The sequence below is a fragment of the Corvus cornix genome, chromosome 9 (assembly GCF_000738735.6).
Source record: "Corvus cornix cornix isolate S_Up_H32 chromosome 9, ASM73873v5, whole genome shotgun sequence".
NCBI lineage: Eukaryota > Metazoa > Chordata > Aves > Passeriformes > Corvidae > Corvus > Corvus cornix.
The window spans coordinates 12590454-12616177 of NC_046339.1; the positions used below are offsets into that span (position 1 = coordinate 12590454).

At 48.2% G+C, this 25724-nt stretch overlaps 1 protein-coding gene across 2 annotated transcripts in view; it reads left to right on the forward strand.

Annotated features, from left to right (window-relative positions):
• Window positions 1–25724, forward strand: part of BDH1 (3-hydroxybutyrate dehydrogenase 1) — a 58869-nt gene that overhangs the window by 939 nt on the left and 32206 nt on the right. The window contains exons 2-7 of one of the 2 annotated variants that reach the window (XM_039557287.1): window positions 328–457; window positions 3471–3543; window positions 5040–5150; window positions 10147–10288; window positions 11802–11954; window positions 13295–13789. In XM_039557287.1, coding sequence (XP_039413221.1) covers window positions 375–457; window positions 3471–3543; window positions 5040–5150; window positions 10147–10288; window positions 11802–11954; window positions 13295–13764 — 1032 coding nt within the window. In that variant the 5' untranslated portion in view covers window positions 328–374 and the 3' untranslated portion in view covers window positions 13765–13789. Of the gene's footprint in view, window positions 1–327; window positions 458–3470; window positions 3544–5039; window positions 5151–10146; window positions 10289–11801; window positions 11955–13294; window positions 15149–25724 lie in introns of those variants that run through there. The other variant, XM_039557286.1, reaches the window with a different exon arrangement.

Sequence of the window (25724 nt, forward strand, 5' to 3'; positions counted from 1 at the left end):
TTTAGAGTTATTTCATATCGCTCACTTGAAATAATATATTCCATATGTGTACCTTAGTTTTTACCTGTTTCAGAGAAATCAGTTAAAGATGCATTAAAAAGGAGAAACTGACATTTTCTTTAAATGGCTCACTGCTTGGTAGTTTACTTAAAATGCTTTTCCATATTTAAAAGCATCTCGGGTTGCTGAATGTTGAGCTGTTTGTGTGAGGGACTGCAAGGGGAAAAGATGAGTTCCTTTGGACTTTTTCTTGTTGAAATACATGGAGTCAGCACGTCTAACAAAATAATTGAGCAACTAAAACAGAGGTGCTATCTTGTGTTGCAGCTAAGGAAGAACAGTTTTGCTGTTGGTAGAGTGTGCTAGTTGAAAACATGTTGGCCACCAAGCTGTCCCGCCCTCTCTTGAACTTCTCTGTGAAAGCACTGAATTTCAAGGACCCAGGGAATGGCTTTAGGTAAGTAACTTGGTGGAAAAGAAGAAGTGACATCTTACGTAAAGCACATGTCACAGACTCACTTGACTTCAATGGGACAGTTTATTTACAGAGTCACAAGGTGGTTGAGGTTGGAAGGGACTTCTGAAGGTCATGTGGTCCAACCCGCCTGCTACAACAGGGCCTCCTCAAGCTGGTTGCCCAGAACTGGGTCCAGGTGGCTTTTAAGTATCTCCAAGGACGGGTACTCTAGAACCTGCCTGGACAACCTGTGCCAGGGTTCAGTCACTGAGCTGAGCACAGCAGAGATGGACTCTATATGCAAGGAGGGGTTGGCAGCATGTTTTTTTTTTTTACACTTCAGTCAAAAAGTTTCAGAGTAGAGCATTAATTCAGTGTCCATCAAGGTTTTTTTTTTTTAATATCAGCAAGTAGGCCTTGCTTCAGTGCAAGAAACTGTCATATATTTCTGTGACTTCATTAAAGAGGCAGTGAATCACATGAAATGAGAAAGTTGAGAGGGAGGGTTTTAGTCAGAAATGGAGGTGGCCTGAGTAATTAAGCTGTTTTTTTCTGCAAATGAACAGAAAATTGTCTATGTAATTCTAATTTCTAGCTGTGAAAAAACCCCAGCATTTATATTACTGTATGACTGGAACCCTGTTAGTCCAAATTCAGAGCAAGTTGAGTGCTTTCCCTGGCTTTGCTTTAGAGCGAGGTTCTAAACAGCTGTGTGTGCCACTAATTGTACATAAGGCATTTAAAAGTGGCTCATGGCCTGTTTAACAAGAACTGTCACCTCCAGTGTTCTACTGCTGCTGATAGTGATGTCCAGCATCATCATGGTCAAGGGTGGTTCTGGGAACAGGGTGTCGTAGATAGCTAAGCTGTTAGAGATTTCCTGTGCAAACAGATGTAGGTCTTTTATCTCCTGTTTGCTCCACATACACCAGAGTTCACCTGCAGGAATCTGCTGTGGCCTTAAAAATATGAACTAATGTTTTATTAACTTAAGGAAAGAATTTTCAGCATATTCTTGTTTTGTTTTTTCTTCTGTCGTCTGTTTTGCTTACTGTGTATTAGTGCTTTGTGTGTCTTGTACTCAGGGCAAAACCGTGTTGTGTTTGCAAGTCCCCACAAGTTGCTAAACCTGCAGTGGAAATCCAGCTGTTCATTGAAAGGCAGTGCTGCCAATGTGCCAGTGTCTTAATGCACTGAACTACCATTTGTGTACTTGACTCTTCAAACTGAGGACTCCTTTTTTTCGTGGAACTGAACAAAAGCCAGTGCATGGTTACAAGCACAGATTCAATTTGAGGACCATCTGTGCATTCTGAAAGTCTATGTTGTGGTCTCTGGAATTCATTGATGCAGAATGACAAAATTGGCTCGTGGTACATTAGTGTACCATGTGGGGGCTCACATTGCTTCCTGGCTGTTTCTGCTGATGACATTCCTGCTCATCAGCAGCCAGCATCCTTTTTTCTTTTGCCCTTGCCTTCAGGTCGAGGTAGGCAGAATATCAAGTGGATATTCTCTACAGTTTATTGTGAATTGAGTGCAGCAAATCAGTACTCCGCAGTGAAATAACAGGACCAAACATGACACTGAAAAATAAAAACCGAGTTCATTCAGCTAAAAGAAATGTTATGAACATTTCTGGGCACTTTAAGACACACCAAGAAGCTTATTGTCAAGGTAAAGGTTTCAATCCAGGATTGCAGGTCAGTGATGTTAACACACACACTTGGCCTGGGGTCTGACCTTTGCAGCAATTAAGTTTGCTATAGCTGTTTGAAGAGCTGATTTGGCTTGTGACACTCTTAAGTTAGAAAAACTAACTGTTGCAGGAAGGTGAGAGAACACCACTGCCTGAATATGTCATCTCCTTTCCCATCTAGTTCAAAGCTTCTGCCTTCACAGATCCCTTGATTTCCTGAAATATGGCTCAGAGGCCAGAGTGTCTGCAAGGTGCTGTGCAGTGTAACACAGGTCACCCTAGGAGAGCCTGTGATGTCTGAGCTGGAGATAATTGTGAATGATTATGCAAATTTACTTAGAAGGCAGAAAAGCAGCCTGCAAGATAAGCTCTGGGAAGAATAGATGCTGTTAGAGGAGCCAGAGGGTAGGTGAAGTACAGCAAGTCTAAGGGAAACTCCAGGGGGGCAATGTCAGTGCCCAAAGCAAAATGAAAAAGCTGATAAAGTCAGAGAGGTGGCTGACAAGGACAGAGCTTGGGGTCACTGATTTGTTATTCAGGCCCGGTTTTGATGAATGATGGCAAGACTCATGACAGCATGATGATACTGTGTAACATAGCTTTTCTAAATGGAATCTTATTTCCCGGAAGGCATTGTGGCTTTGCTCTGGTCTGTCTTTGTGAGCATGTTTTGTCTTCTGGGAGTCAGACATACTATGTGGAGGAGCTTCAGATCTGCATGGCAGGTATTGCTTAGAGTGTTTCTTAGCTTAAACAGTTGCAAAAAGGGGATGTAAAATCTAAGAGTATCTAATGGGTAGACACTGCAGGGGAAGAGGTGTCATCCAGGATGAAATAAGGATGAGGAGTGAGACAAATCCAATCAAATTCAGGCTCAGGCTGGGTATCAGAGACAAAGCCACAGAAGAATACTTTCAGCAGGCAAATGAATAACTTCCCATACCCCAAGTTTGTCCAACTCTTAAGTGAGGGTGTTGTTGCTTTTGAAAATGCAAACACTGCACTGCCCATTTTGTGGGTGCAAGTAGCTCTGTGCCTCCAGACCAGGAGCTATTTTAGAATACTTTGTAATACCCAGACAGCTTCTGCGACTGGAAATAGCATCAAGGTCTTTAGAGAAACATATGTTTCATACTGTAGGAAACACACAGGCTCAGACTAAGGAGACCTGCAGACTAGATTCTGTCTTCCCAAATGACAGTCTACATCATGTATGTAGGCAGAACTGCATTTTTCATGTATTTGTTGCTGCAGCAGGGTGTGGACAAGATATTCCACATCTGACTGTTCTGTTGTTTTGGGTTTTTCTAACAGGCCCATGAAAAGATTTTCCTTCCCTCTCTTATCCCCATGTGGCAGCCGCTCTTATGCAAATGAAGTCGATCAGGTGAGTGTGACTGTGCCTTCCAGGAACTAATTCTGCTGAACTGGGGTTTTAAGCTCCCTGAAGCCTGGTGACCAAACTTGTCTTTCCAATTTGCCAGAAAGACTCCAAGCTGGACCTCCTGAGCATACTCCACATTCTTTCCTAGCACCGAGCTTCCATTGACGTAGCACGGTATGTGCTGCTAAGGATGGAAATAAACAATCATACAAGTGGGTTTTTTCTATTTTTGGAACTCACTCAGCAGATGAAATGTTCCACTTTACAGTGGGGGAATCGGCATGACAAATTCTTAATAAAGCACTCTTTCTGCAGTATGGTTTAAAAACATGTTAAATAAATTAGTGTGTCCTCACCACTTGATCTGGAGAGTGGCCCTTTTTGGCAGCCCTCTCCTTGAAGGTACTGACTTACCAGAAACAGTGCCAGGCAAAAGGAAAGGAGAGGAGTGTTTTGTCATCTTGTCTTGTGATACAGAGTTCAGCACTGCAGCAGTGCTAGAGCACACACAGCTTGCTCCGTAACTCTGGAACAGAGTTTTGGAGGAACTCAGTCATGATCCTTGCATCACTGCTGGGCTTCCAGCGTGAGCGGCCTTTGCTGCTTCCACCCTACTTCCACCCAGCTTCCATGCTGATCAGTCCTTGCATATGCTGGGGAAAGCCAAATTTATAGTTTGTTAAAGGAGATGAGTCAGAGTGAATTGCAGGCAATTATTACCTAATCCCACCCACAGCAGCACCTTGGAGGTACAGTTGTTGCTGTTGGACTGTCTGATGCACCATGCAGTTTTTAGCTTGTTATTTAACTGCTGCCTGTCTTTGGGTTAGAAAAAATTTTGGAGAGGGAAGGTGGTAAACTTCCATTTAAATTGTAAGTTGGAAAAATAGGAAGACCAAAAAAACCCAACCAGACAAAAATAGTGATGACCAACTTGTCTTAATTTCATATATTAACCCCACTTGATTCTTCTTAGGTTTTAGAACCCAGCTCTAGATAGGTGCTAGAGAGAGAAAGATGAGTGAGCAGTCAGTAAGATTAAACCATATCCTTTCTTCAGTCAAACTGTCTTCTCCATGCCCTGTGGGCTGCATGCACAGAAGAGTGGACTCCTGCCTGCTTTGAGCATATAGGAACAGTTCCTGATGAAGGGAAAACATGTCTTGGGAACTGTCTGGTATATTTTCAGATTTCAAGATGGATATGAACTGCCAGAGCATGGTGGTTTGCTTGGTCTGTTTGCCTTGGAAGCCTGTTGCCAGAGGTGCTGAACTCCTCTGTGTTGGGAGGACAGTGATCCTGCCTCACTGGATGAAATTGGTATGAAACCATCGTTTCTTGTGTTCAGGAGGCACTGGGTGGCAGTAGCTGGCAGCGAGTGTAGAGAACATGCCTGGAACAGACTGCTTCTAGCCAAGGATGTGATTTGTTCTGTGTACTGCAAATCACTGATTTCAAATACTCAATTCCAGTGCATTTTGTTCTGTTTTGTTTTGCAGATTGGCAGCAGAGCTGTGCTTATAACAGGCTGTGACTCAGGATTTGGATTTGCCTTGGCCAAGCACCTGCATGACAAAGGTTTCATTATTTATGCTGGCTGCCTGCAAAAGGTAGGGAAAACAAAAACTGTTCTTCACCTGTGGCATGTGCACTGCCACATAACAAATCCAGTCTTCCCTCTCCGCTCTGCACAGCTTTCTGCCAAGGAGAGGGACAGTGGTTGGTAGCCCAAAGGGAAAGACATGGGTGCCTGAATTTCACGGAGAGGAACCAGGACTGAATGGTATATAGGGAGGTTCTTACTTAAATCACAACACTGTGGTCTGTTCCATGTCTGATGAGCTGGAACCCCAAATCTAATTTTATAGGCTTAAACATAAGCAAAGTTTGGGGTCAGGCTGTGTCTGGACCTTTGGCCCCGCTCTCAGACCGTATATATTTATTCAGGGCTTATTTTGATTAATTTTGACGTACACCGAGCCACCAGCAATTTTATGGCATGTGGTGTGAGCATGTTTTTCTATATTCATGAGTACAGCCATGCCATGTGTGTATTGAGGGTCTCCTGAAATAGCTGGCTAGGTGATGGAGTCCCACTAGTGCAAGTGAGAGAAGAATCAGGCCACAAACATCTTAGTGACACAGCCTTGATACTCTCTGAAGGAGAACTTGGTGGGGCAAAGCATTGATGGTCATGGAGAACAGGAGAGAGTTTTAGTCTCTCTTTCCGTATGAAGCACTGCACTTTTTTTAGCTGCGTGGCCATTTCCCAACAGAAACAAACTTACTCCTCAGGATATCCTGGGATGGGTCGGTTATTTGGATCTAATGTTTTAGCTCACTCATAACTATAAACATATCTTTTATTTAAAGAGAATTTGCCAGGTATTTTTTTAATGTTATCCGATTTTCTACTCTTATTTTTTTTTTGCATTATTACTAAGTTTTACTTAAATTTGTAGCTTGTTTCTGCTACATTTTTTCAAAATATGTGTTTGTCTCGATAACTCCGGGTCTTGAGTCTCAGTGTTGGGCCAAGGATTCCTTTGTTAACGTGGGCTCCCTCTACAGGCGTCACAGTGGAACAAGACACTTGGTACAAACTGCTGCCTTTCGAAAGGGCTCAAGAGAGAGGGTAGATGAGTCCTTTTTTGATGTTTCTACTCAGCTTTTCTAACTGAAGATCAACATTAGAGAACGTAAGAACACTGCAGACTTAAAAAACACTGTTTAGAGTAATAGTCTCCCTCTATGTTGACAGAAGTGAAAAATTTCAGAGTTGCGAAGTTACTTATGGGTTTCGTTTCTTCTGTCTGAGCTGCTAAAAAGGCACAGTTGTCAGTGGACATATCTGTTACTGAAATCTCCCTTCTATTTTTGGTGTCTGCAGTACTTGTTCTACTGAATGCCTGTTAGTGGAACATCTTGGCCTCTGACAATTTCAACATAAGCTGACATGTAGCAGCATGCCAGAAGTCTTTTTGACTTTGATCAATATTTACTTCCTTACAGAAAAACCAGCAGAAAGCTTTGCAGTATCACTCTGCAATTAAATATTGCTTCTTTAGCTGAACTCACACCCCATGTTCCAAAATCTGTGTGGCCATACCAAGAATGGTAGCAGTTGTCATCAGAAAACACTGGAAAATGCCAAAGCTCCTTAGTTAGCTGTGTGGCCTCCTGTGTGTCTTCAGGCCATTATACTTTATGTAGAACAAAAACAGCTCCAAGAGACCAAGCTGATTTCTCACTGTGCCACAGGTTTTTCTAGCACAACTGTAAGCAGAATTCTGATCAGAGTATAATTATTGCTGGTGCTGATTTTAGCAGCAGAAAAACTTTTGTGTTTTTAGATGCTAGATAAAAGTGGAGGTAGAAATAAGCAACATAATCTTTGGCTTGGATATATTTGACCTAGCCCCGAGGTAGAGGAAATGACTCTGAAACTTCAGTGTCACTTTCGTGGGTTTGTTTTTCACAGCGCACCTGCACATCAGAAGCAGACTGCATCTTGGGGAGCCACTGTGTCCTCAGGGCATGCACTGTTCTTAGGAATGCCACATCCTTACTGCAGATTAAAAATATGTGCAGTGCTGACTCTTTATTAGGAAAGGTTTCCTAGAGTGGCCAGATCCTGAGCACCTCACTAAATTTACTGATGGAAATGTGAGAGAGGAGTGAAGAGTCATGACTGAGGGGAGCCCAAGGATGGATCTGTGCTAACAGTGTGCTATTTCACACACAGTTACTTCCTAACGTTTTCAGTGGCAAATATACTCATGTGAGAGTTGTGTTGATGGTGCGTTGCCAAAAGACAGTGGTAGACTGGATCCAATGAACACTCATGCTGCAGCTGTCTGATTTTTTCCTCTTTGGTTAATATATGGAGAAGCCAGCTGACGCAAGATGAAGAAGGTATTTTTCCATCAGTATCTGTTACCAGTAGACATATGTGATGTTTGTCTCTCTTGTCAGGAGTGTGGTGGAACCCCTGTTTGCTTTGCTGTGTGTGCTCAGGCCTGTTGTGGCTTGCAGGGGAATGAGAAGGCAGAGGTTCTCTGTGCAGAGCTTCACAGGAGTGCTCAGAGCCACAGGATGTTAGAGACCAAGGACACACTGATAAAGATACAAGCTGAAGCTCGGGAGCCCCAGAGAGTACCATGGAAAGAGGAGGGCAAGGCAACAATGTGCTTTTTCAATGTGCAGAAGCTGGCCCCTCTTGCCATGGGGACAGTGTGCCCTGGGGCTGGGAGCAGAGATGCACTGGTGTCCTGCTGTAGCTTGAGAAGATCCTTTCACTGCTGTGTATGGGCCTGGGGATTGTGGGACAGGCTGCATCCCCTGCCAGGAGACACGGTCACCAGGTGCCTGACTTAAACATCTCCCATCTGCCCTTTCTGAAAGCCAAGGAAATGGCCTTGTGGGTGTGGGCTAACACACAGAGTCCAATTCTTGGCCAGGATCCCAGCCCTGGGAGTCCCTTCCAAGCATCCAGCTGCGTGTGGGTGGGAGGGCAGGAGGGAGTTGGCTTGCAGAGCCAACCCTGTAAGCGCTGAGGAAGAGGATGCTGTAAAGGTCCCAGCAGAGCTATGAGACCTCTAAGGCTGGTGTGGCCCAGAGATTTTGTAGCACCTCATAGAACTGCAATCAGGGAAAGAAGGACCTTGGCCTCATTTTCCTTCTTTCCTTTAGTGATATCTGCTGTTTTCAAGAGACTTGCATGTTTGCATTTGCTGATTCCCTGTTGGCATTCCCACATTTGCCACTTGTGCTTTCCAGTGCTTTGCCATATAGACTGCTTTGGCACTGCAGTGCTTTTGAGTGGGCAGCGAACTTAGCACCAAACTCTTCAGTCACTCTAACACTGCCATTAAACTGCACATGAGACTTTTAACCTCCTTTCTGTATGCAGTGTGCTTCCCTAGGAAGAGAGAACCAGTAGATAGCCTCTCTTAAGGACAAACACTAACTGGTGTTAACAGTCTGTGATGGAATATGGAAGCATGGAGAAGAAGACAGAGGACATGTTAGGTAGTTATATTAGTGAAATGTCTGTGAGCACAGTATATAAGCACAGGAGTGAGAGGAGCCAGGAGAAGGATTTTTGGAAGACAGGTGGCATAGAGACAGGGTTGTATGGCCACCCTCATGTGGTATCTAAGGTGTGGTCTCCGAAGGGAACTCTCACTTGAGGGACAGGTGGGCAGCCTGGGCTCAGACTGCAGACAAGCTCTGTCTCATTGACAACTGCCTGCTGGCATCTGACAGGGAGCACCTGTGACTTGAGTTGCCCAGAGCAAACTAAAGTCATTCAGCAATCAGGAAACAGGCCTGCCATGAAGTCCTGGCCTGTTCTGGCTCAGAGGAAAGCAGCTATCTAGCCCAAAGCCCTTATTTGTCAGGAGTGAAGTGCACTCTGATGCTTGCCTGCTGATGCAGACACAGTGAGCGAGTCTACCTGGAAAGTTGAGCAGTGGGGGAGGAAGAGCTGAGCAGATGATCCTGTGGAAATATTCCATGTTTAGCCTGTTAAAGGGGACTTAACAGTCTTCTAATGAGGGATTATACTGAAGGAGCTTCTTACAGTAAAGACAGGAATGTTCCCAAAATCTGATCATTTTCAGAGCTATATCTCACCATCCTCTACAAAAGTAGTCTGGATTGGCCAGCACAGTCCAGTAGCTTATAACCATGGGAATGATTCAGGTATAGTCCCAATCTCATCCTAACATCCTGTTTCTGTGTTCTGGAAGCACCATGGCTAGGCTTCACCACTGCGAAGGGATGAGCTCTGTGCACGGCAGCCTTGTTGCTAGCAATGTCTGGCCCATGTGAAAGTATCTCAAGGGTTGGCTGCAGTCAACTTGCTGGGCTGTGAGGGAATGTGTACTGGGGGAAACTGTTGTTCTGAGCTGAGAAAAAAGGAGTGGAGACGGGAAATGAGAGTGAGAAAAAGTTGAGAGGGGGAGGCAGAGAAGAGAGCAAAATGCTGGAGAAGATGCCAGGGTGAATTGCTAGCAAACAGGCTGGCCAGACTCTCGATGATCGGACTCTGTAGCAGTGCTTTGGAAGCAATAGTTATGGCTCCCACTGCCTGGAAACCCGTGTATAGACCACCTGAAGGGAGAGAGCAGTGGGCAGCAGTCCCTCTTCTCAGACTGTTGCTCCCAAAGCTGGCAGTGTGACCAACAAGCACATGCAATTTAAGTGTGCAGCTCCTCACTGGCCATTTTACGCCATACCCCCCCAATCGAGTTGCCCCGTGTGAATGGCACCACATTCCCACTGCTGCAGCAGTGGGACATAGCTTGGCCTCAGGAGCATGTACTGGGCAAGGGGTGCTTGCTGATTGCCTCGCTGGGGCAGATCCAGTTCTGGCTGCTTTCTTGGTAGTTGAAACAGTTTGTACCAGCTGACTTGTACCAGATGCTTGAGGAATAGTATTCTGCAGGACCAGCCCTGTCTGCTCCCCTTTCTCCTAGAGCTGCAGGACTGTCCTGATTATTCTGTGACTGCCCTGTGCACTCTTTGGCTTGGTTGCTATGTATTTGATATTCTGCACAGACTCTTTGGCCAGATTCAAACCAGCACTTTCTTCCCCTCTAGGACAAGGGAGAGGGTGGCTCCAAGGAACTGGATGACATGAAGAGTGATCGAATGAGAACTGTCCAGCTCAACGTCTGTGACAGCAAAGAAATGGATCGGGCAGTGGAGCATGTGCAAAACAGCCTCGAGGACCCAGAGAAAGGTGGGTGGGTGCATGCAGTGGGCTCTGAGGTGACGGAGGGGGCAGGAGCTCCCTCGGCTGGGCTCCAAGAGCATTGTCAGGGCATATTTCAAAAGCTGAGCATGTGACTGAAGGACACAAATCTTTGACGGGCAGGAGGGCAGAGCAATTGGCCCGTTTGGATATTGTGCCAAATCAGAAAGGAGCTTCCCACTTCACACAGCGTCTACAAAGGAACCTGCTTTGTTCTCCACTAGCTCCTGTAGGGACATTGGCAAAAACAGAGTGGTATTCAAGGCTCTAGGATTAGTGCTTTGTTCCCGTGAACTGAAGTTTATTGTGACTCCCTTTCTGTTGTAAAACCTGCCCAGTGCCCAAAGATTGGGAATTAACAATGGAAGTTTCTCCCCCACTCTTTCAAAAGGGAAAGGAAATGGAGAGGTTTTCCAAAGAATTTCCTGTGAAGCCAGCTGGGTATCATTAATGTTATTGTAGATACTACCCTTTAGAGTGCAGGGGGTAGCTGTACTGATTTTCTTAGCCTGCCTACTTCGTTCCACTGAGGTGATGACAGCAAATTCTGCTCCAGTACTGTGAAAATTGCTTTTGCTCATACATTTCTGAAACCTTTCCACCCTTTGGTGAAGTACATTTTTCTCCTACAGGATATCCACATTCAACACAAGGTTGTTTTAAAGCAGAACAACCAGTAATGTTCTGGTTCGGATTTTGCAAACCTAGTTCTTTTGGTTTTCTTTGTATTTAATTTTTTTGTATGGATCTTCTGTATAAATTAAGTTTTCTAGCTCTGTGTTCTCAAGAACAGGCCAGGATGAAGTTGCCTTTTCTGGGCTTTTTCTGATAACAGATCTGGACACAGTCAACAGATAACAGTGAGTTTTCTAAACAGCCTGATAGAAGCCTTTCTCATCTCTTCTCATCATGTTTCCTGTACAATTAGAATATTAGATGAAGTGAGTTCATTTTTTTCAAAATTCCTTTTTAATCTTTCTTTTTATTGCCAAGTAAGTAGGTAGCTTCAGTTATTGCCGTTTTGGTTGCAGCAGAGTAAAAGGGAGAGGCCATGGCATGCATGCTCGCCCATGCCTACACCCTCCTTCCTAGCACTGCAGACACTCTAGTTCTTGTGGTGACAGAAGGGATTTTACTTTGAAAGAATTACTCTTTTGTTTCTTACAAGGTCATTCCTATTCTTGTTATTTGCATTGTATACTTTGCTTCTTTTAAAAAATCACTATGGATAAAAAGAGAGTGGCAAGGAGAAAGCTTAGACAAGGTTGAAGTTCTCTGCTGGCTCAGAACTTCCTGAGAAGCCTCATTCACAGTACTTTGTGCCTGCAGATTTGGGTGACACAGGCAGATCCCCATGGGTTATATTTGCTCAGGAGACTAAAGTGTGCTCTGGACTCTTTTCTATCTGGTCTTTACCATCACAAGTTGTAATGAAAAGCTCCGTTGTGTAGTTCAATAATCTATTAGCACAAGTAATAGTGCGTGATTTTTTGTCTTGTAGGGCTCTGGGGGCTGGTAAACAATGCCGGGATCTCCACATTTGGGGAAGTTGAATTCACCAGCATGGACACCTACATGGAGGTAGCTGAAGTGAACCTGTGGGGGACCGTGCGAACCACCAAGGCTTTCCTCCCGCTCATCCGGAGGTCAAAGGGTGAGTGGCAGAGTTCCTGACTGGCTCTCCCTGTAGCAGGTCCCTCAGCCTGCCACATCTGGCTGTGTTAGGGGCCAGAAGGTCTATGGCACTTCTCTCTGTGCCATCGGCCACCTTCCTACCTTTACAGACAGAATGTGGCCCCCAGCAGACACACAGATTGCCTCACCTCTTTGAGTTACACAGCAAGGCAGTGGGCCTGAAAACCAGTTATTATTTCTCTTTCCCATATATGCTGCCTTCTCCTGCAACATCCCACACATCCATTATACCTTCTTTTACCTGTTCAGAAGCTGCAGCTCACAATAAATTACAGTGCCAGGAGCATTCCTGCCTGCTATGTGAAAACCAGCTGTGGCAGGGTGGGCAGCAGCAGTGTAAAAAGCTTCTTGCAGGGAAGTTGTCGTTTTGCACTGTTACTCTGGGAGCTGTGATGTAGGAGAAGAGGGGGTTGTATAACAAAGGCATGCAGACCTGGAGCTTGCAGGGGTCTCAGCATCAAGGGGCAAAAGTTTTCCTGTGCTAGGGCCTGCTACCTGACTAAATGAGGGTATTTTTCACTCTTGAGGCATCCACAGGCATTAACAATGTTGCCCTGTGCTGCAGACCTGGGCTGGATGTGGCCTGGGCAGCCATAGAAGGTTGTCCTGAGGTCAGAGTTTCTCTTTCTGACACAATTTAGCAATGAGCCCTGAAAGAAAGTGCAGAGAACTCCAACCTCTGCCTAGACTACAGCGTCCACGGCCTCTTACCAGCATTTTCCCCAGCCTAAATGGATAGCTTCTGGAGGGGAGAAAGACTTCTGTGCCTGGAGCCATAACCCAGCTGTCTCATGAAAAAGAGTGCAGTGGATTTAAGCTGCTCTGCCCATTGGTGGGGCAGGAGCAATCCATTCCCTTTTGGGAAGCAGACACTGAGCCACCACTGGCCTTTGATTTGCAAGTAAACAAGCTCAGCTTTGATGCCAGAAGCTTACCTTGCTCCTACTTTCACATGTCTGGGCTCAGTCCAAATGGTTGCAAAGCAATCCTGTTTCACCCCTTGCAGGCTGTGTCCAGCCTCTCCTGTGTTTCCCATAGCACTGAGCTTTGTGTGTCACATGTGCTTGTTCCCTCAGGTAGAATGAACCAAGGAGCATAAGCAGTGGGCTTGTTCTTCTGCCTGAAGGCCATTGCCTAGGACAGCACTGCTCAGGCAGAGCCGTGAGCACTTCTGCCAGGCAGCCCTTAGTGGGTGGGTGGGTGGATGCACGTTCAGGAATGTGTGGGGTGGTGTGTGCCAGGTACCAGCTCCAAGTCAGGTACCACGGCTCAGCTGTGCTCTGCCCGGCCTCTGCCTAGGTCGTGTGGTGAACATCAGTAGCATGATGGGGCGGATGGGCAGCCCTGCCCGGTCACCGTACTGCATCACCAAGTTCGGTGTGGAAGCCTTCTCCGACTGCCTGCGCTATGAGATGCAGCCCCAGGGCGTCATGGTCAGCATTGTGGAGCCCGGCAACTTCATCGCCGGCACCAACCTGTACAGCCCCGAGCGGATCAAAGCCATCGCCGACAAAATGTGGGATGAGCTCCCCGAGATCGTGCGCAAGGACTACGGCAGGAAGTACTTCGACGAGCAGGTCAGCAAGATGGAGTCATACTGCAACAGTGGCTCGAGGGACACCTCGCCGGTCATCGAGAGCGTGGCGCACGCGCTCACCGCCACGGCCCCCTACACCCGCTACCACCCCATGGATTACTACTGGTGGCTGCGCATGCAGATCATGACCCACATGCCCGCTGCCATCGCAGACCGGCTCTACGTCTACTGAGGCCTCACACTCATAAGCTACCCAGGTGGGAAATTTGTTTTAAGGAGAGCTTTGTACACACTTCCCATTAGTCCTTCTTAAATTTTTCTAACCTCATTTCAAAGTACTGTATTTTAGCTCTAAAGGGTTCATTTAAATATCTGACATAACCTAAAGGGCAGTAATTTGCAAGGGATGTTTCATAGGCAGGAATATGTTATGTTTGTGCAGGGACAATGATTCTTTGCTGTTTATTTCATGTAATTCTTTTTTTTTCACCTCAAATATGAAGCTATAATCATTATTTAGACTGCAATTGCTCTGAAGTGTTTTCAGAATAATTTGTGCTGATGGCTGAACACAATCTTCACAATTCCTGCCTAGGATGCAGCCTTCACACCATAAAACAGACTCCCTCCATGCTCAAATGGCAAACCACTGCTTCCTCATGACAAAGAATGTCCAACTGACTTTTCCAGGCCTGGTCACAGTAGCCCAAGGCGGAGCAGAGACTTCTTTAATTTGGGGATCAGAACTCAAAATGCTCAAGGTGCTGAAACTGAGCAACTGACCCTGTCCCTTTCTCTCTTAGAATTATACTGATGAAACATTAGAGAAAAGGAACCAATCTGCTTTTCCCACATGCTGTCTTGCAAAGGAGTTCAATGACCCAGGGACTCAACCTTGTAGACTTTCCCCGCAGGAGTTTCTTACTCTTATGAGCATTCCCATGACTGTGAGCAGCTTTACGCACAGGACTGCAGGTGTCAGGATTGGCCTGCAGTGACATTTCCCTTCTCTTCACCGGTATCTGAACATGAACTCCAGAGTTAGCTTGGAGAAGAATTTTCCTTGAGCTCCTGTGATTTGTGTGGAACGCTGTGGAGCAGATGGAGCTCCAGTGGGCTATGTATGGGTTATAGTCACATCAGTGAATACCCTTCTTGCCAGGGACCTCAGTTACAGCCAAGTATTTGTACAGCACCTTGCACAGAAGGGCCTTAACCCTGACCAGGCCTCCAGTACAGCAGCACAGGTGACGATAACAATAATAACCTCCATTGAAGGAGTCACTGAGCTGAAATACATGCAACATGATGTAGATCTGTCAGAACATCCATAACAATAAAGTTAACTTTAGGAGCAGTCTCATTTCCATAATGGTTGTTTACATGTCTGAGAAACATTTATTTTGTACTTTAAGAAAAGAAAAGGAAAAAAAAAAAGACCCTTTCATGGGGAATTCAGGAAGAGTAAATTTTTTAAAGCTTGAAAAGCAAAAATAATTAATAACCATTGTTAGTGAAGTTAAAAAGAAAAGATCTCATGTGCTCTAGTAACATACTGTGACATGATCAAACTCCTTTGACTTAATAAATGTATACATGAATGGTAACAAAATTCAGAGGCTTCCTCTCTTCATTTTTGAAATATGTAAGATGAAGGCTCATATTCTATAGTGGTCAGGTTCATGCCTGTTACACACACACACACACACACACACACGCACATCATTCACAGGCTTATTCGCAGTCTTGAGCCTTACATTGGCTGCACTGGATACTGCAAGACTTTTGTAGGAGTACCAGCTGTGTCCTGCATCTCGTGACAGAGATGCATAACCCCTGGACTCTGGGTATTCACAGCTCTTAAACCTGCATTTGTAGTGGACTCTTGCAGATTACAAAGGATTATTATGGATTATTCCTAAGGGATCAGGAAAGGAAACTGAGCTCTGAAGAGGGAGGGTTGTGGCAGTGATTCAGCAGGGAAGCACACCACAGGTCACTGTCAGATTCCAAATAAATTCCAGGGAGAGACAGGCTGGTTTCCAGACCTTCCTGATTTTCTCCAAAATCCCAGCAGTGGTAGCTGTATCTTGAGTACAGGGCTTATTGCCTTGTTTTCCAACTCAAGGACTCTTCTCTGGGACAAAGCATGAGTATGAACTACCCAGCAGGCATAAGGACTTCATTGCAAAGCAGAGCAAAACACCTGGATAACACTGTCTGCTGCAGGTGACACAGCAGAGAGAGAAAAGCCTTTACAAGGGAAGTTCTTGTAGTCTAAAATTTAGCTCTTAAAATGCTAAGTAGCATAAAAAATCGTGTAATTCCAGCTGGGATGCTACCTCCCAATTTTGCTGCTGGGTTTTAATACAGACATCAGTGAAGAGGAAACTGAGTGCACAGCCAGGATATCTCAGTTTAGCTCAGAGACCCCTGGGAGCAAACCTAGCAGGTGTTCCAACAGCACCGTGTTCATTCCCAGCCAGAAGGATAAAGCTGAGCAGGGATAACTGCTCTGATGTCTACACAGCATCTCTTCTGGAGGCTCCTGAACTCTCCCATGAGGTGGCCTCAGGGAACTGGAGCTGTGCCACCGCACCAGGGCCGGACAAGGTGTGACTGTCCTGCTACCCTGCAGTGCAAGTAATGGAGCTGTGTGGTTTCATATGATGGGGAGGCAATGGCTGGGGTGCTGTCGTGCATCCATAGCTGTTCCAACATTTCTGTGTGAGTTTTCCTGACACTGGGAGAGTTTGGTAGCGGATTTGTGGTCAGGAGGGCAGCAAGCTGGCTAGTTTTCCTGCTGGGATCTTGGCAATCCCCTGATTTCAGGGTTTGCCCTGAGAAGCGCATTAAAAGCTAATCCCCTCTGGGTTTGCATGACTGTCCTTTTGACTCAGAGCACTCAAGGTCCTGCCTGCACAGTGCCACTGCAGCTTCTGGAATAGCTTCAGCCCAAGTTTATTTGAAAACTGAGAAGAATAAAAGAGGATTTGGCCAGACACCTGGTCCTCTGCACTCTCAAGGCTGCCTCAGTGGCAGCTTCTGCTTGCTCAGGAGGAGCTGGGGAGCCTGGAGAGGTCATTCCGTAGGCATGCCCACACCTGGGCTCCAGTCTGGTCCCAGCTGGCTGCAGGAAGGGCTCTCTCTTCCCAGATTTCTTGCCAGGCAAAGACCCTTGGCAATGATGCAAAAGATCTCACTGTGCAGTATCCCTTAGGCAACCTGGAATTAAAAATAACTTTCCCTTGGGTGGTGGGAAGTAGCAGAGATGGAGTAATTTTAACTACAGCTGTTACATCTTGTTCTGAGCCATAATGTGGAAATCATGAAGTCCTACCCACTTCAGAAGTCCTACCTACTTTTTGCTCCTAATGATGGGGGTGGTGAGTACCAGCATTTAGTGACTCCTTACTGCCACCTTATCAGGATGAAGTGCAGGGATTTCCCAGTTAACCAGGAGATCATCTCACAACCAGAAATTCGCACACCTTCAAGAGATCTGCTCCCAGCCCCATGTCTCAGCTCCCACATCCTGGCAGAGTCTGGCCCAGGCTCCCTCCTGGGTCTCAGCCCTGTGGGTCTGGCTGGTCCTGGAGTGGCAGTTTGGAAACAGGACTGCTCTGGAAACAGAAAAGCAGAAAGGACCACTCATGTTCAGGCATTGTTAAACAGCAGAGCACAGGATGTCTTCCCCAACTGAATTAAATATAACAATTAAATATGTCCTCAACTAAACATAAAAGTGGCTCAGTCACTGAGCTACAAAGTCAAATCTCTGTCTGTTCTGAGGTTGGACTGAAGCCAAGGGGGCCTTGCTTCAAGGCATGTGTGCAGCTGCTGACACTCCAGGGGCTGTGGCTCTGGAAAGAAAGTATCTTTCCAGAAAACAAGAAGGGAATCGTAAGCATAACTCACAGATCTGATGACACTTCCCTGGGAAGGTACCGCTCAGGATCACAGCACTGGTTTCTCTCCCCTCTTTCCCAACAGCGATGTAGCTGTGCAGCCTTGGGGTACTGTGGGCTTAAACTGACGCTTCCCTGTAGAAGAGGAAGTGCTGGCCTGGTACCACCAAAGCAGCAAGCAGGGAATTCTTCCTCACTGAGCAGGAGTGCAAGAAGCAGGAGATGCCAAGGCCAGGAGCAGCCTGTGCACCAGTCGCACGGATGGCCACCCCTTGCTTATCACCAGCCATCACCTGAGCATCACGACCCTTGCTGGGTGGAGGGTGAAAGGGACGCTGTGAATATGCCCCAATGCTGGCAGTCAGATGGGGCAGCACATCTCCACTGTCAGCTGCAGGGACAGACTGCCTGGAGCAGGCTCAGCACCACCCCTGCCAGCACGGAGGGTGGTGATGGCAAACACAGGGGTGCCAGCTTGGCCTGTTTCTGGGGACTGCCATGCCCACCATGCAGAAAGGGACATGCAGTGGCACAGATGCCATCCTGCAGCTCTCCTGCAACCAGTGAGGGACAGTGGAGGTAGCTGGCTACCATTTTCTGTCTTCCAAAGGGTCTCAGGACCTCAGGGCTGCCTGAAAACCACAAATCAGGCTGTTCTGCTTCCACAGCCAGCAGGCAGCTCCCTGCAGTCTGTGGGTAGCGTAGGGGTGAGGAGTCTGACTAAGATGTAGGTTGTTATCTGAAAATAATTTTTGCTAACATAGTGTTTTGTTTGTGGTTATTTGAAGATGCTTTTTTGTCAGCATCTGTCCCTGATCACATATGAGTGTTTCTGACTTTCTGGGGCTCTGCCACCATAATGAACTGGAAGAGGGAGTGGACCTGGCTACAGCCTCTTCCAGTCATCCTATCCCTCCCTTCCCTAGCACAAGGTTGTGCAATTACTTGTGTGATGTGGGACATCTTCAGCAGAAAAGCTTGGGAGACCTGTCCTCACCACCCACATGAGTCCTGGGGAAACAGAACTCTCCCAAAGCAGGGGTGCTCTGGTTTCTCAGCTGGGCAGCAAGCGGGTCAGCCCACCCACAAACCAGTTGGGATCTGTGCTGCTGAGGAGCTGTGCCCTCTGGGAATTGCAGCCTCCCTGCAGCCATCCTAGACCAGGTGCAGGCCTCGCCAGGGACTTTGGGCTGTCCTCCCTTTGCTTGTCTGACAGGCTTCAGTGTGCTGGTGCCTGGGGTGTTTGCTCCCCTCATTGCTTATCTCTCCATCAGCAAATGGGGCACTGCAGAAAGGTTTTGTCTTTCCCAACAGTCTAGTCCTATGAGTTTAGTCTTTTATGTCCAAAACTAAAATCCCCCTCCTGGTCTTGTGCAGGCATTCATCTTTGAGCACAACCTTACTTTATTTTCTAGCCAGAATTGCAAGTTGGGAAGCAACCGGAGCCTGCTCACCTTGTCTCTGAAAAACCACATCTCAAACCCCCAGAAAGGTTCTTGCTGGAGCTGGAGGTGAAAGTGTAAATGCTCATTTCTTCCCCTGCTGTGAATGTCAGAGCAGTTCCCTAAAAATGCAGTAATATCCAGAGTGATCACTGTGGTGATATTTCTGACTTTGCCTGGAGCAGAATGAACCATAAATCTTGTGAGATAACACATTGCCACAGAGACTTCCAGCCAGTTTTTCAGGCCTTGGGAGTCTTAATGCTGCCAGAGCATCGGAGCCAGCCCACCCAGAGATGGGTATTACTAGCACAGAAAGCAGCAGCTTTCTGTTGTATCCATGAAAACAGGGTGAGTATTTGGTGCCTCTCCTATCCGAGATCTTGGAGGTATTGTGGGAAACTTTATCAGGATCCAATCTACCACACAGTGAAACTGGGCTATTTGTTGTCATGAGAATCAAAGTGCAACTGGGCTGAAGGAGAGACCAGAAAAATTATAGACTGGTTAAGTAAAAGGTCTGGGTTATTCTTGATGTCTCATCTCTGAATCTGCCATAAGTTTAAAACCAGAGAAAGATCTTACTCCCTGATGGGTCAGTAGGACCTTGCCAGTGCCAGCTGGGGTTCCCCATGCTGACCATGGCTCAGGACCCCATTTCAGCCCTGCCTATGGCTGTGCATTCCATCTGGAGTGGGGATGGCGGATGCTGCTCTTCAGCCCCACTGGTCTGGATTCATCCCGCAATGCCAGTCTGAGCCCTCTCTGCAATGGACAGAGCCCACGATCCTGCTCAGGGCAAGAGCAGCACTCAGGGGCAAGGGGAGATCTGCTCTGATGGGGATGCTCCTGGCATGCTGACACTGCTCACACTCAGCCTGCTGCACTTGGGAATGGTCCTGGTGGCACCAGGGGGTCACAGGCTCCCTCTTTGTCCTGCCTCTGCTTCTTGACCCTCCTGCTGCTTCTCCCTGTGCAGAGGTCCCTGCTGTCCCTCTGTAGCCTGTGGATGTGGCTGCAGTGGGTGTGACTCTGGCTGGGTGCTGGCACACAGCAGAGGGTGCTGGATCAGCAGGAGCAGAGCGAGCTGCTTTCCTCTGGCTGGCAATGCTTTCCCTGAAGCACCTCTGGATGCCACCCTGCTCCTTGCGTCTCCAAGCCTGCTCTGTGGGGATTAGCTATGCTTGGCAGAAATATTTGCAGAGGAGGGAATCACCTTCCACCCCATGGAGACAGGGATTTGCTGATGTTTTGGGACAGCCCTACCTCTCTGTGCTGTCTACAGGAGTTTCCTGTAGCACTGCATGCCTCAGCAAGGAGCTCACCTGCTGTGGAGCAGCACTTCCCACCAGGAGCACCACTGGCCTGCCTGGAAACCTGGGTTCTGCACAGGAAAGAGGGGGCCAAACGCTGGCACAACCCAGCCCAGCCCCGCTTGGATTGATACTGCCTGGACAGCATTCCCAGGGATGCAACCCTTTTTCCTCATCCTTCGAGTCCTTCTGAACTCCTCCCTTGTTTCTCAGCTCCTGGGAGATCCCTTGGGCTAATTATCATCCAGATCAATGCACTTCCAGCTGTGTTGTAGCACTAATGAGTGAGTGGCTTGGCAGGGTGAGTTGGGGTGGAGGGGCAGCAAGAGGCTCCTGGGCTCTCGGGAGCTTGGTAGACTTTTATTTTCTGCTATTGTTTCTAAAAGCAAGTTTCCCATGCAGACTCAGTGCTGTTGGGAGGTGTGGGTGAGTGTTTCATGGGGCAGCAGGGTGCAGGGATGCTGCAGGGTGAGATGGGCACACAGGGATGTGGCAGGGGTGCCAGTGGGGGACAGTGTGGCATCTGGAGGATGTTACAGGGATCCTACCATCAGATGGGTGTGTGTCCTGCTCTGGCTGCCACTGGAGGGTGGTTGGGAGGACAGGCTGTCCCCAAGGTTCCTGCCCTGAGCCGAACTCCCTGGAGTCCTTTCAGCCCCCTGCGTCGGTTCTGTGGCCCAGCTGGGTATCCTGAGTGCTGGGTGGAGGTGAACAATCATCCCCAGGCCTTGAAAAGTTCCCTTTCAGCTCTGGCAGATGAGAACAAGGGGTGACACATCCACCAGAGACGATTCAGTGTTGGCACAACGCACAGACAGAGCCGAGCCATGCACCGGTGCTGCTGGCCAGGCACAGGCTGGTACCACACCCTGGGGCTGAGCCCAGCCACCACCCTGAAAGGCCCTTTGTGGCCCTGGCTGCTGCACCCAGGCCCTGTGCCACAATCTTCACTCCCAGCCTCTAACTCATGGCAGCATCCCGCACACAGATGCCTTTGTGGCTTTCTGACCCACTGCATTTCTGCTCTGGTTTGTAACATAACAGAAACCCAGGCCAAAATCCTTCAGAAATTCCTCTAAGTGGAGCGTGAAGCAGCAGCAACATGAATTTTTGGGGTTTTTCTCTAGCTGTGGCCACTCTCAAGCTGTGCTGAGCAGAAGGGCTCAGGTGCCAGTGTCTGGGCTGTGATGCCCTCCCAGGACATGCATCCCATCCGAATGCCACATGTCCCACATGGCACTGAGCATCACCAGCTCTGTTCCCAGCAAAGGCCCATGCCAGAGCTTCTCGCATTGCCCCGAGGTCTGTGTGCAGGAGCTGACCTGGCCCTGGGTGCCCACTTACACACAGCTCTGCCCAGCAGCACCTGAGGCTTTGCTTTGCTGCTCTCTTCCTGGAATGGAGAGTTTGCTGCTAATGCTGCTCCTTGTGAGCAAACAGGTCTGTGGGCTGGGCTCAGTGGTGTGGCCTGGCATGTACAGGGGGTCACACAGGAGAGGCAGGAGTGGGAGAATGTCCAGGTGTCTGAAAATAATATCAGGCCTTTTTCTTTCCCCTTCCAAGGAAATGTTGGGTCCCTAGAGGACTGCATCTTCTGACTGCTGTTTCCCCTCTTGTGTAATTCTTTAGAAAACACATCCAGGCATGCTAACTCCATCCCAGAAATGGAAAAAATGCACCTGAATTCTCAGCCCAGCTGATAGCCAGGTCTCTGAGGAGGTGGGACACATGATACAGCCTGGCATCTCCAGGGGTTGCCCACCAGGCTGAGCTCCTGCTCCTGAAAAGCACCGGTCTGGCACTGCCTCCCTCCCAGCCATCCAGCTCCCAGCCATGGAGATGGGACTGCCAGGATCACTGAGATCTTTCAATATGCTTTTTGACAGGATTCATTGTGGTTTGATACCACAGAGAGAAGGGGAATCCACCAGGACTTACCCAGCGCCCTGTGGATGTCTGTTAGACTGCAGTGAGTATGAAAGCAGATGAAATTTTTTTAGGGCTTGGCTGAAACATTCTTTAGGCTCCACTCTCGGCAGTGCTTTGAGCTGAGCTGGCAGCTTTGATCCCACGAGTGGTCGGGGAGCACATGGGAGCTCCTGAGGCACTGCAGCAGTGAGCAGAGGGCAGACAGGGATTTTGCTTTGGCAATGCTGCTGTTAGCTCGGCCACAAACTGTTCTGGAGGATTTCTGACAGCAAAAAGGCAGGGCTGGATTTTAGCCAGCTGGTAACCAGGTGGTGGATGTGTCTTCAGCTGTAACTGTACCAGTACACATTGCAGCCACGCAGCAGAATTTTTAAAACATCACATTCCTTAAAAGGCCTAATTTTGGAGGAAGTATGAGTGCTGGCAGTGGCAACACCTACTGAAGCATCTGCAGCAGTCCCTGAGCATCCAGGGGGAAATGCAGGCATGGCTGCTTGGAGATGCTCCTCCCACCCTGGGGGTCTGCACACTCAGGAACAACCTGTGGGCCCCCCAGCTTGGGCTGTGACCCCTCTAACACCATGACCACCATGTGTCACCCTCCTACCCCTTCAGGATCAGCCTTTTTGCAGCCTGATTACAGGCCTGGCTGGTAATGCAGACAGCATGGTTTTGGTGTGAGTCACAGAGGGTTTGGTGGCTTTTCCCTCCTTGCAGCTCCAGGCTCTCCGGCCAAAGCGGTCAGTTGTCGGTATCAGCTCCTGGCCCCAAGGAGCAGATCTGCAGCCCTTTACTTGTGGAGAGAGGTCTGTATGAGTCCTGAGCAGGCACAGGGGAAGCAACTAAGAGTCCCAAGTATTATTCTGGAGATCTTTCATCTTTCTGCGGAAAAGTAACCCCAGACTTCCCAGAGCTACCCAGTGTGGGGGGGTCTGCTCCCATGAGCCTGGATTTGGTGCCTACCATGCTCCCTTTCCCATCCCTGAGGCAAGCAGAGCTTCTTGTCTTTCCTGGGGAGCACAGAGACCTGCCCAACTTGCTCCCTTCTGCCAGCAGGAGTTCCTGATGTGCCTGGTTTGCAGGGAGAGGTGGGTTTTTAATTAAACTGTTACAGCTGGGGGACACAGACAAGTGCCAGATAGGAGAACCCTTCCCTGTCAGATGGGAACAGAAGCACCAGTTTTGGTGCACAGTGTTGCTCTAGAGGTCATGTAACATCTGGAAGGTGAGGGGAAGCCTGACTGGGCTGCAGTCATGGAGCATTTCAGAGAGGGAATGTCTCATCTGTGTGACACACTGCTGCCTTTTATTTGATGTACTGTGTTGGGGAGGGCACAGAGCTGTGCCAAGGTGGGGACCCACAGCTCAGCCTCCAGGAACAGGCACTGCCATCAGACATGTCCTCTGCTCCCCAGTCTTCTGAGCCATGACAGACATATGTTTGGGCACTGAGGGTCTCAGGGCTGTGATGGATCCTGGTGCTTCCAGAGACAGCTGCTCCAGACAGGCTCTCACCGGGAGTTTGCTCAGATGTGACTGTGTCTGGGCCCCACAGGATCTGCAGCACCTTCCAGCTCTGCAGCAGGCAGTGGCTGTGCAGGGCCCCAGACGTCCCTCATCCTCTGATTTGTAACCCTCCTTGTCTTCCCTCTGGCCCTCCCCTGCTGTGACCCTCCTCCCTGGGCTGCAGCTCAGGCATCTTGGGCTCTTCTGAGCTCCCTGCTCAGACTCCTGCCACCTTCTACACCATCCAAGACTGTTTCTAACTTTCAGAAATGCTGATAATGCCCCACTTAGTACTCAAAGGCTCACAGAGCCTTGCAGTAGCTGTAAACAGTGGCAGCTGTCTTTTGTGTAGAACATATTTTATTTTGTTTGTACTAGAAATAGGTTGGAAGAACTGTCAATGAATAGCTTTGGAAAAACATCCCAAAACAACATGAGGTATCTCAGGGTACATATCCACAAAGGGCACCACCAATGTCCTGCCTGGGAACCCACTGTCTCCATCACCATGTCCCAGCTTCAGCATCAGTTCATAACATCAACATAACCCTCTGGTAAAACAGCAGCCCTGTCATTTGTGCTTATTTTTCAGTCTGTCTATAACATCTCTAATCAAGCCCATTATTTATTGGGATAAAATTGGCAACCCAGAGCATCTGAAGGCTGCCCAGGGTCAGGAGGAAGACAAACACCATTTTCTAACTCTGACACTGTGAGGCTCCCCACAGTGAAGGCTGTCAGTACTATCTGCAGACATTACTGTGCAAGGGGAAGGCAATTACTGTGGGAGAACTGCTTCTCCTGGGCTTAATGATTCACCAGCCTCTGTGGGTGCCATTAATCCCCAAGGGAGCGGGGCCAGGTGGCCTCATAAGTGTGCTAGTCCCTGATGGAGCATTGCAACAATGCTGACAATGCCACAGAGAGGTTCCCACTGCTCTGGGTGCCTCAGAAAATACTCTGAGAGGGTGCAGGACTGCTCTATAACTCATGGCACGTGACCATGGGCCATGCTGCGGGCTTTTCCAGTGATATCTGCCATCCTGCAGTGGGAATCCTTGCTTGCCTGGCAGAGTCTTTGCTGTTGAGCCTTTCCCTGCAGCAGCAGCTGTGCTGTGCAGAGTCAGGTGAAAAGCTCACCATATTCATTCACCCTATAGGTGTTCAGGGAGCTCCTAGACCCTCTCTGCTTCCCCAAAGGGGTGATGACAGCTAACCTTCCTGGATGAAGCACATTGAGCTCTCCCCTCCCAGCAGCACTGCCTGTGTTGCAGCCCCTGTGCCAGCTCCTGAGCTCTGCCAGGGGAACAGCTGGGCCACTGGGGATGCTCCTCTCTGCCCTTGCACCCATGGGGTGTCCTGGCTTTGGCAGCCGGGTCCTGCACTATTCTGCACCAGCTGGTCCGACACACACAGCACATGGCATGAGCCATGGAACAGTCAGTTTGTAATGGAAATGCTGCCTGCAGGGCTCCCTCGGCTCCTCAGTAACACCTGAAACCCCTGTGCCTTACATTATATGGTTTGTATGACAACATAGGTGATTTCTAGGCACAAAAGGCATGGTTAAAGACACGTGATACACAGAGGAACTTACACGGGGGCTGCAAGCTGAAGAGATTTTCCTTCCCAGCAAATGCTTGTACATGGGCTTTGCTGACTGCCTTTGCAGAGGGGAGGCTTGTAGGAAAACAAATATACCTTCTTTTTGCCCAAGCTTAAAACACCTGGTAAAAATCCGTGTTCATGTGTTATTTATTGCTACAAAATATTTGTCTGACAATTATAATCACTGCTAGTATCTCCAATATGTCTTAAAGCTTAATTGCCTGAACATTTTTGTTAGCAGTGAGATAATTCTTGCCTCAACAATTATCCCTAGCAGCTTATGGGACCTGCTGCCTCCATCAGCTACGTGTGCTCAGGAAAGGGCATTTGCCGACTGTCCTGTGAGCCTCCACAAGGCATGGCATGGATTGCAGAGCTGTGCTGTGGGTGGTGGTGGAGGTGAGGAAACCCGGGGGAAGAGTGGCTGTGGAGACCGGGAAAGCAAGCAGCAACACAGGAGAGACACAAACATGAAGAGTTAAGCCA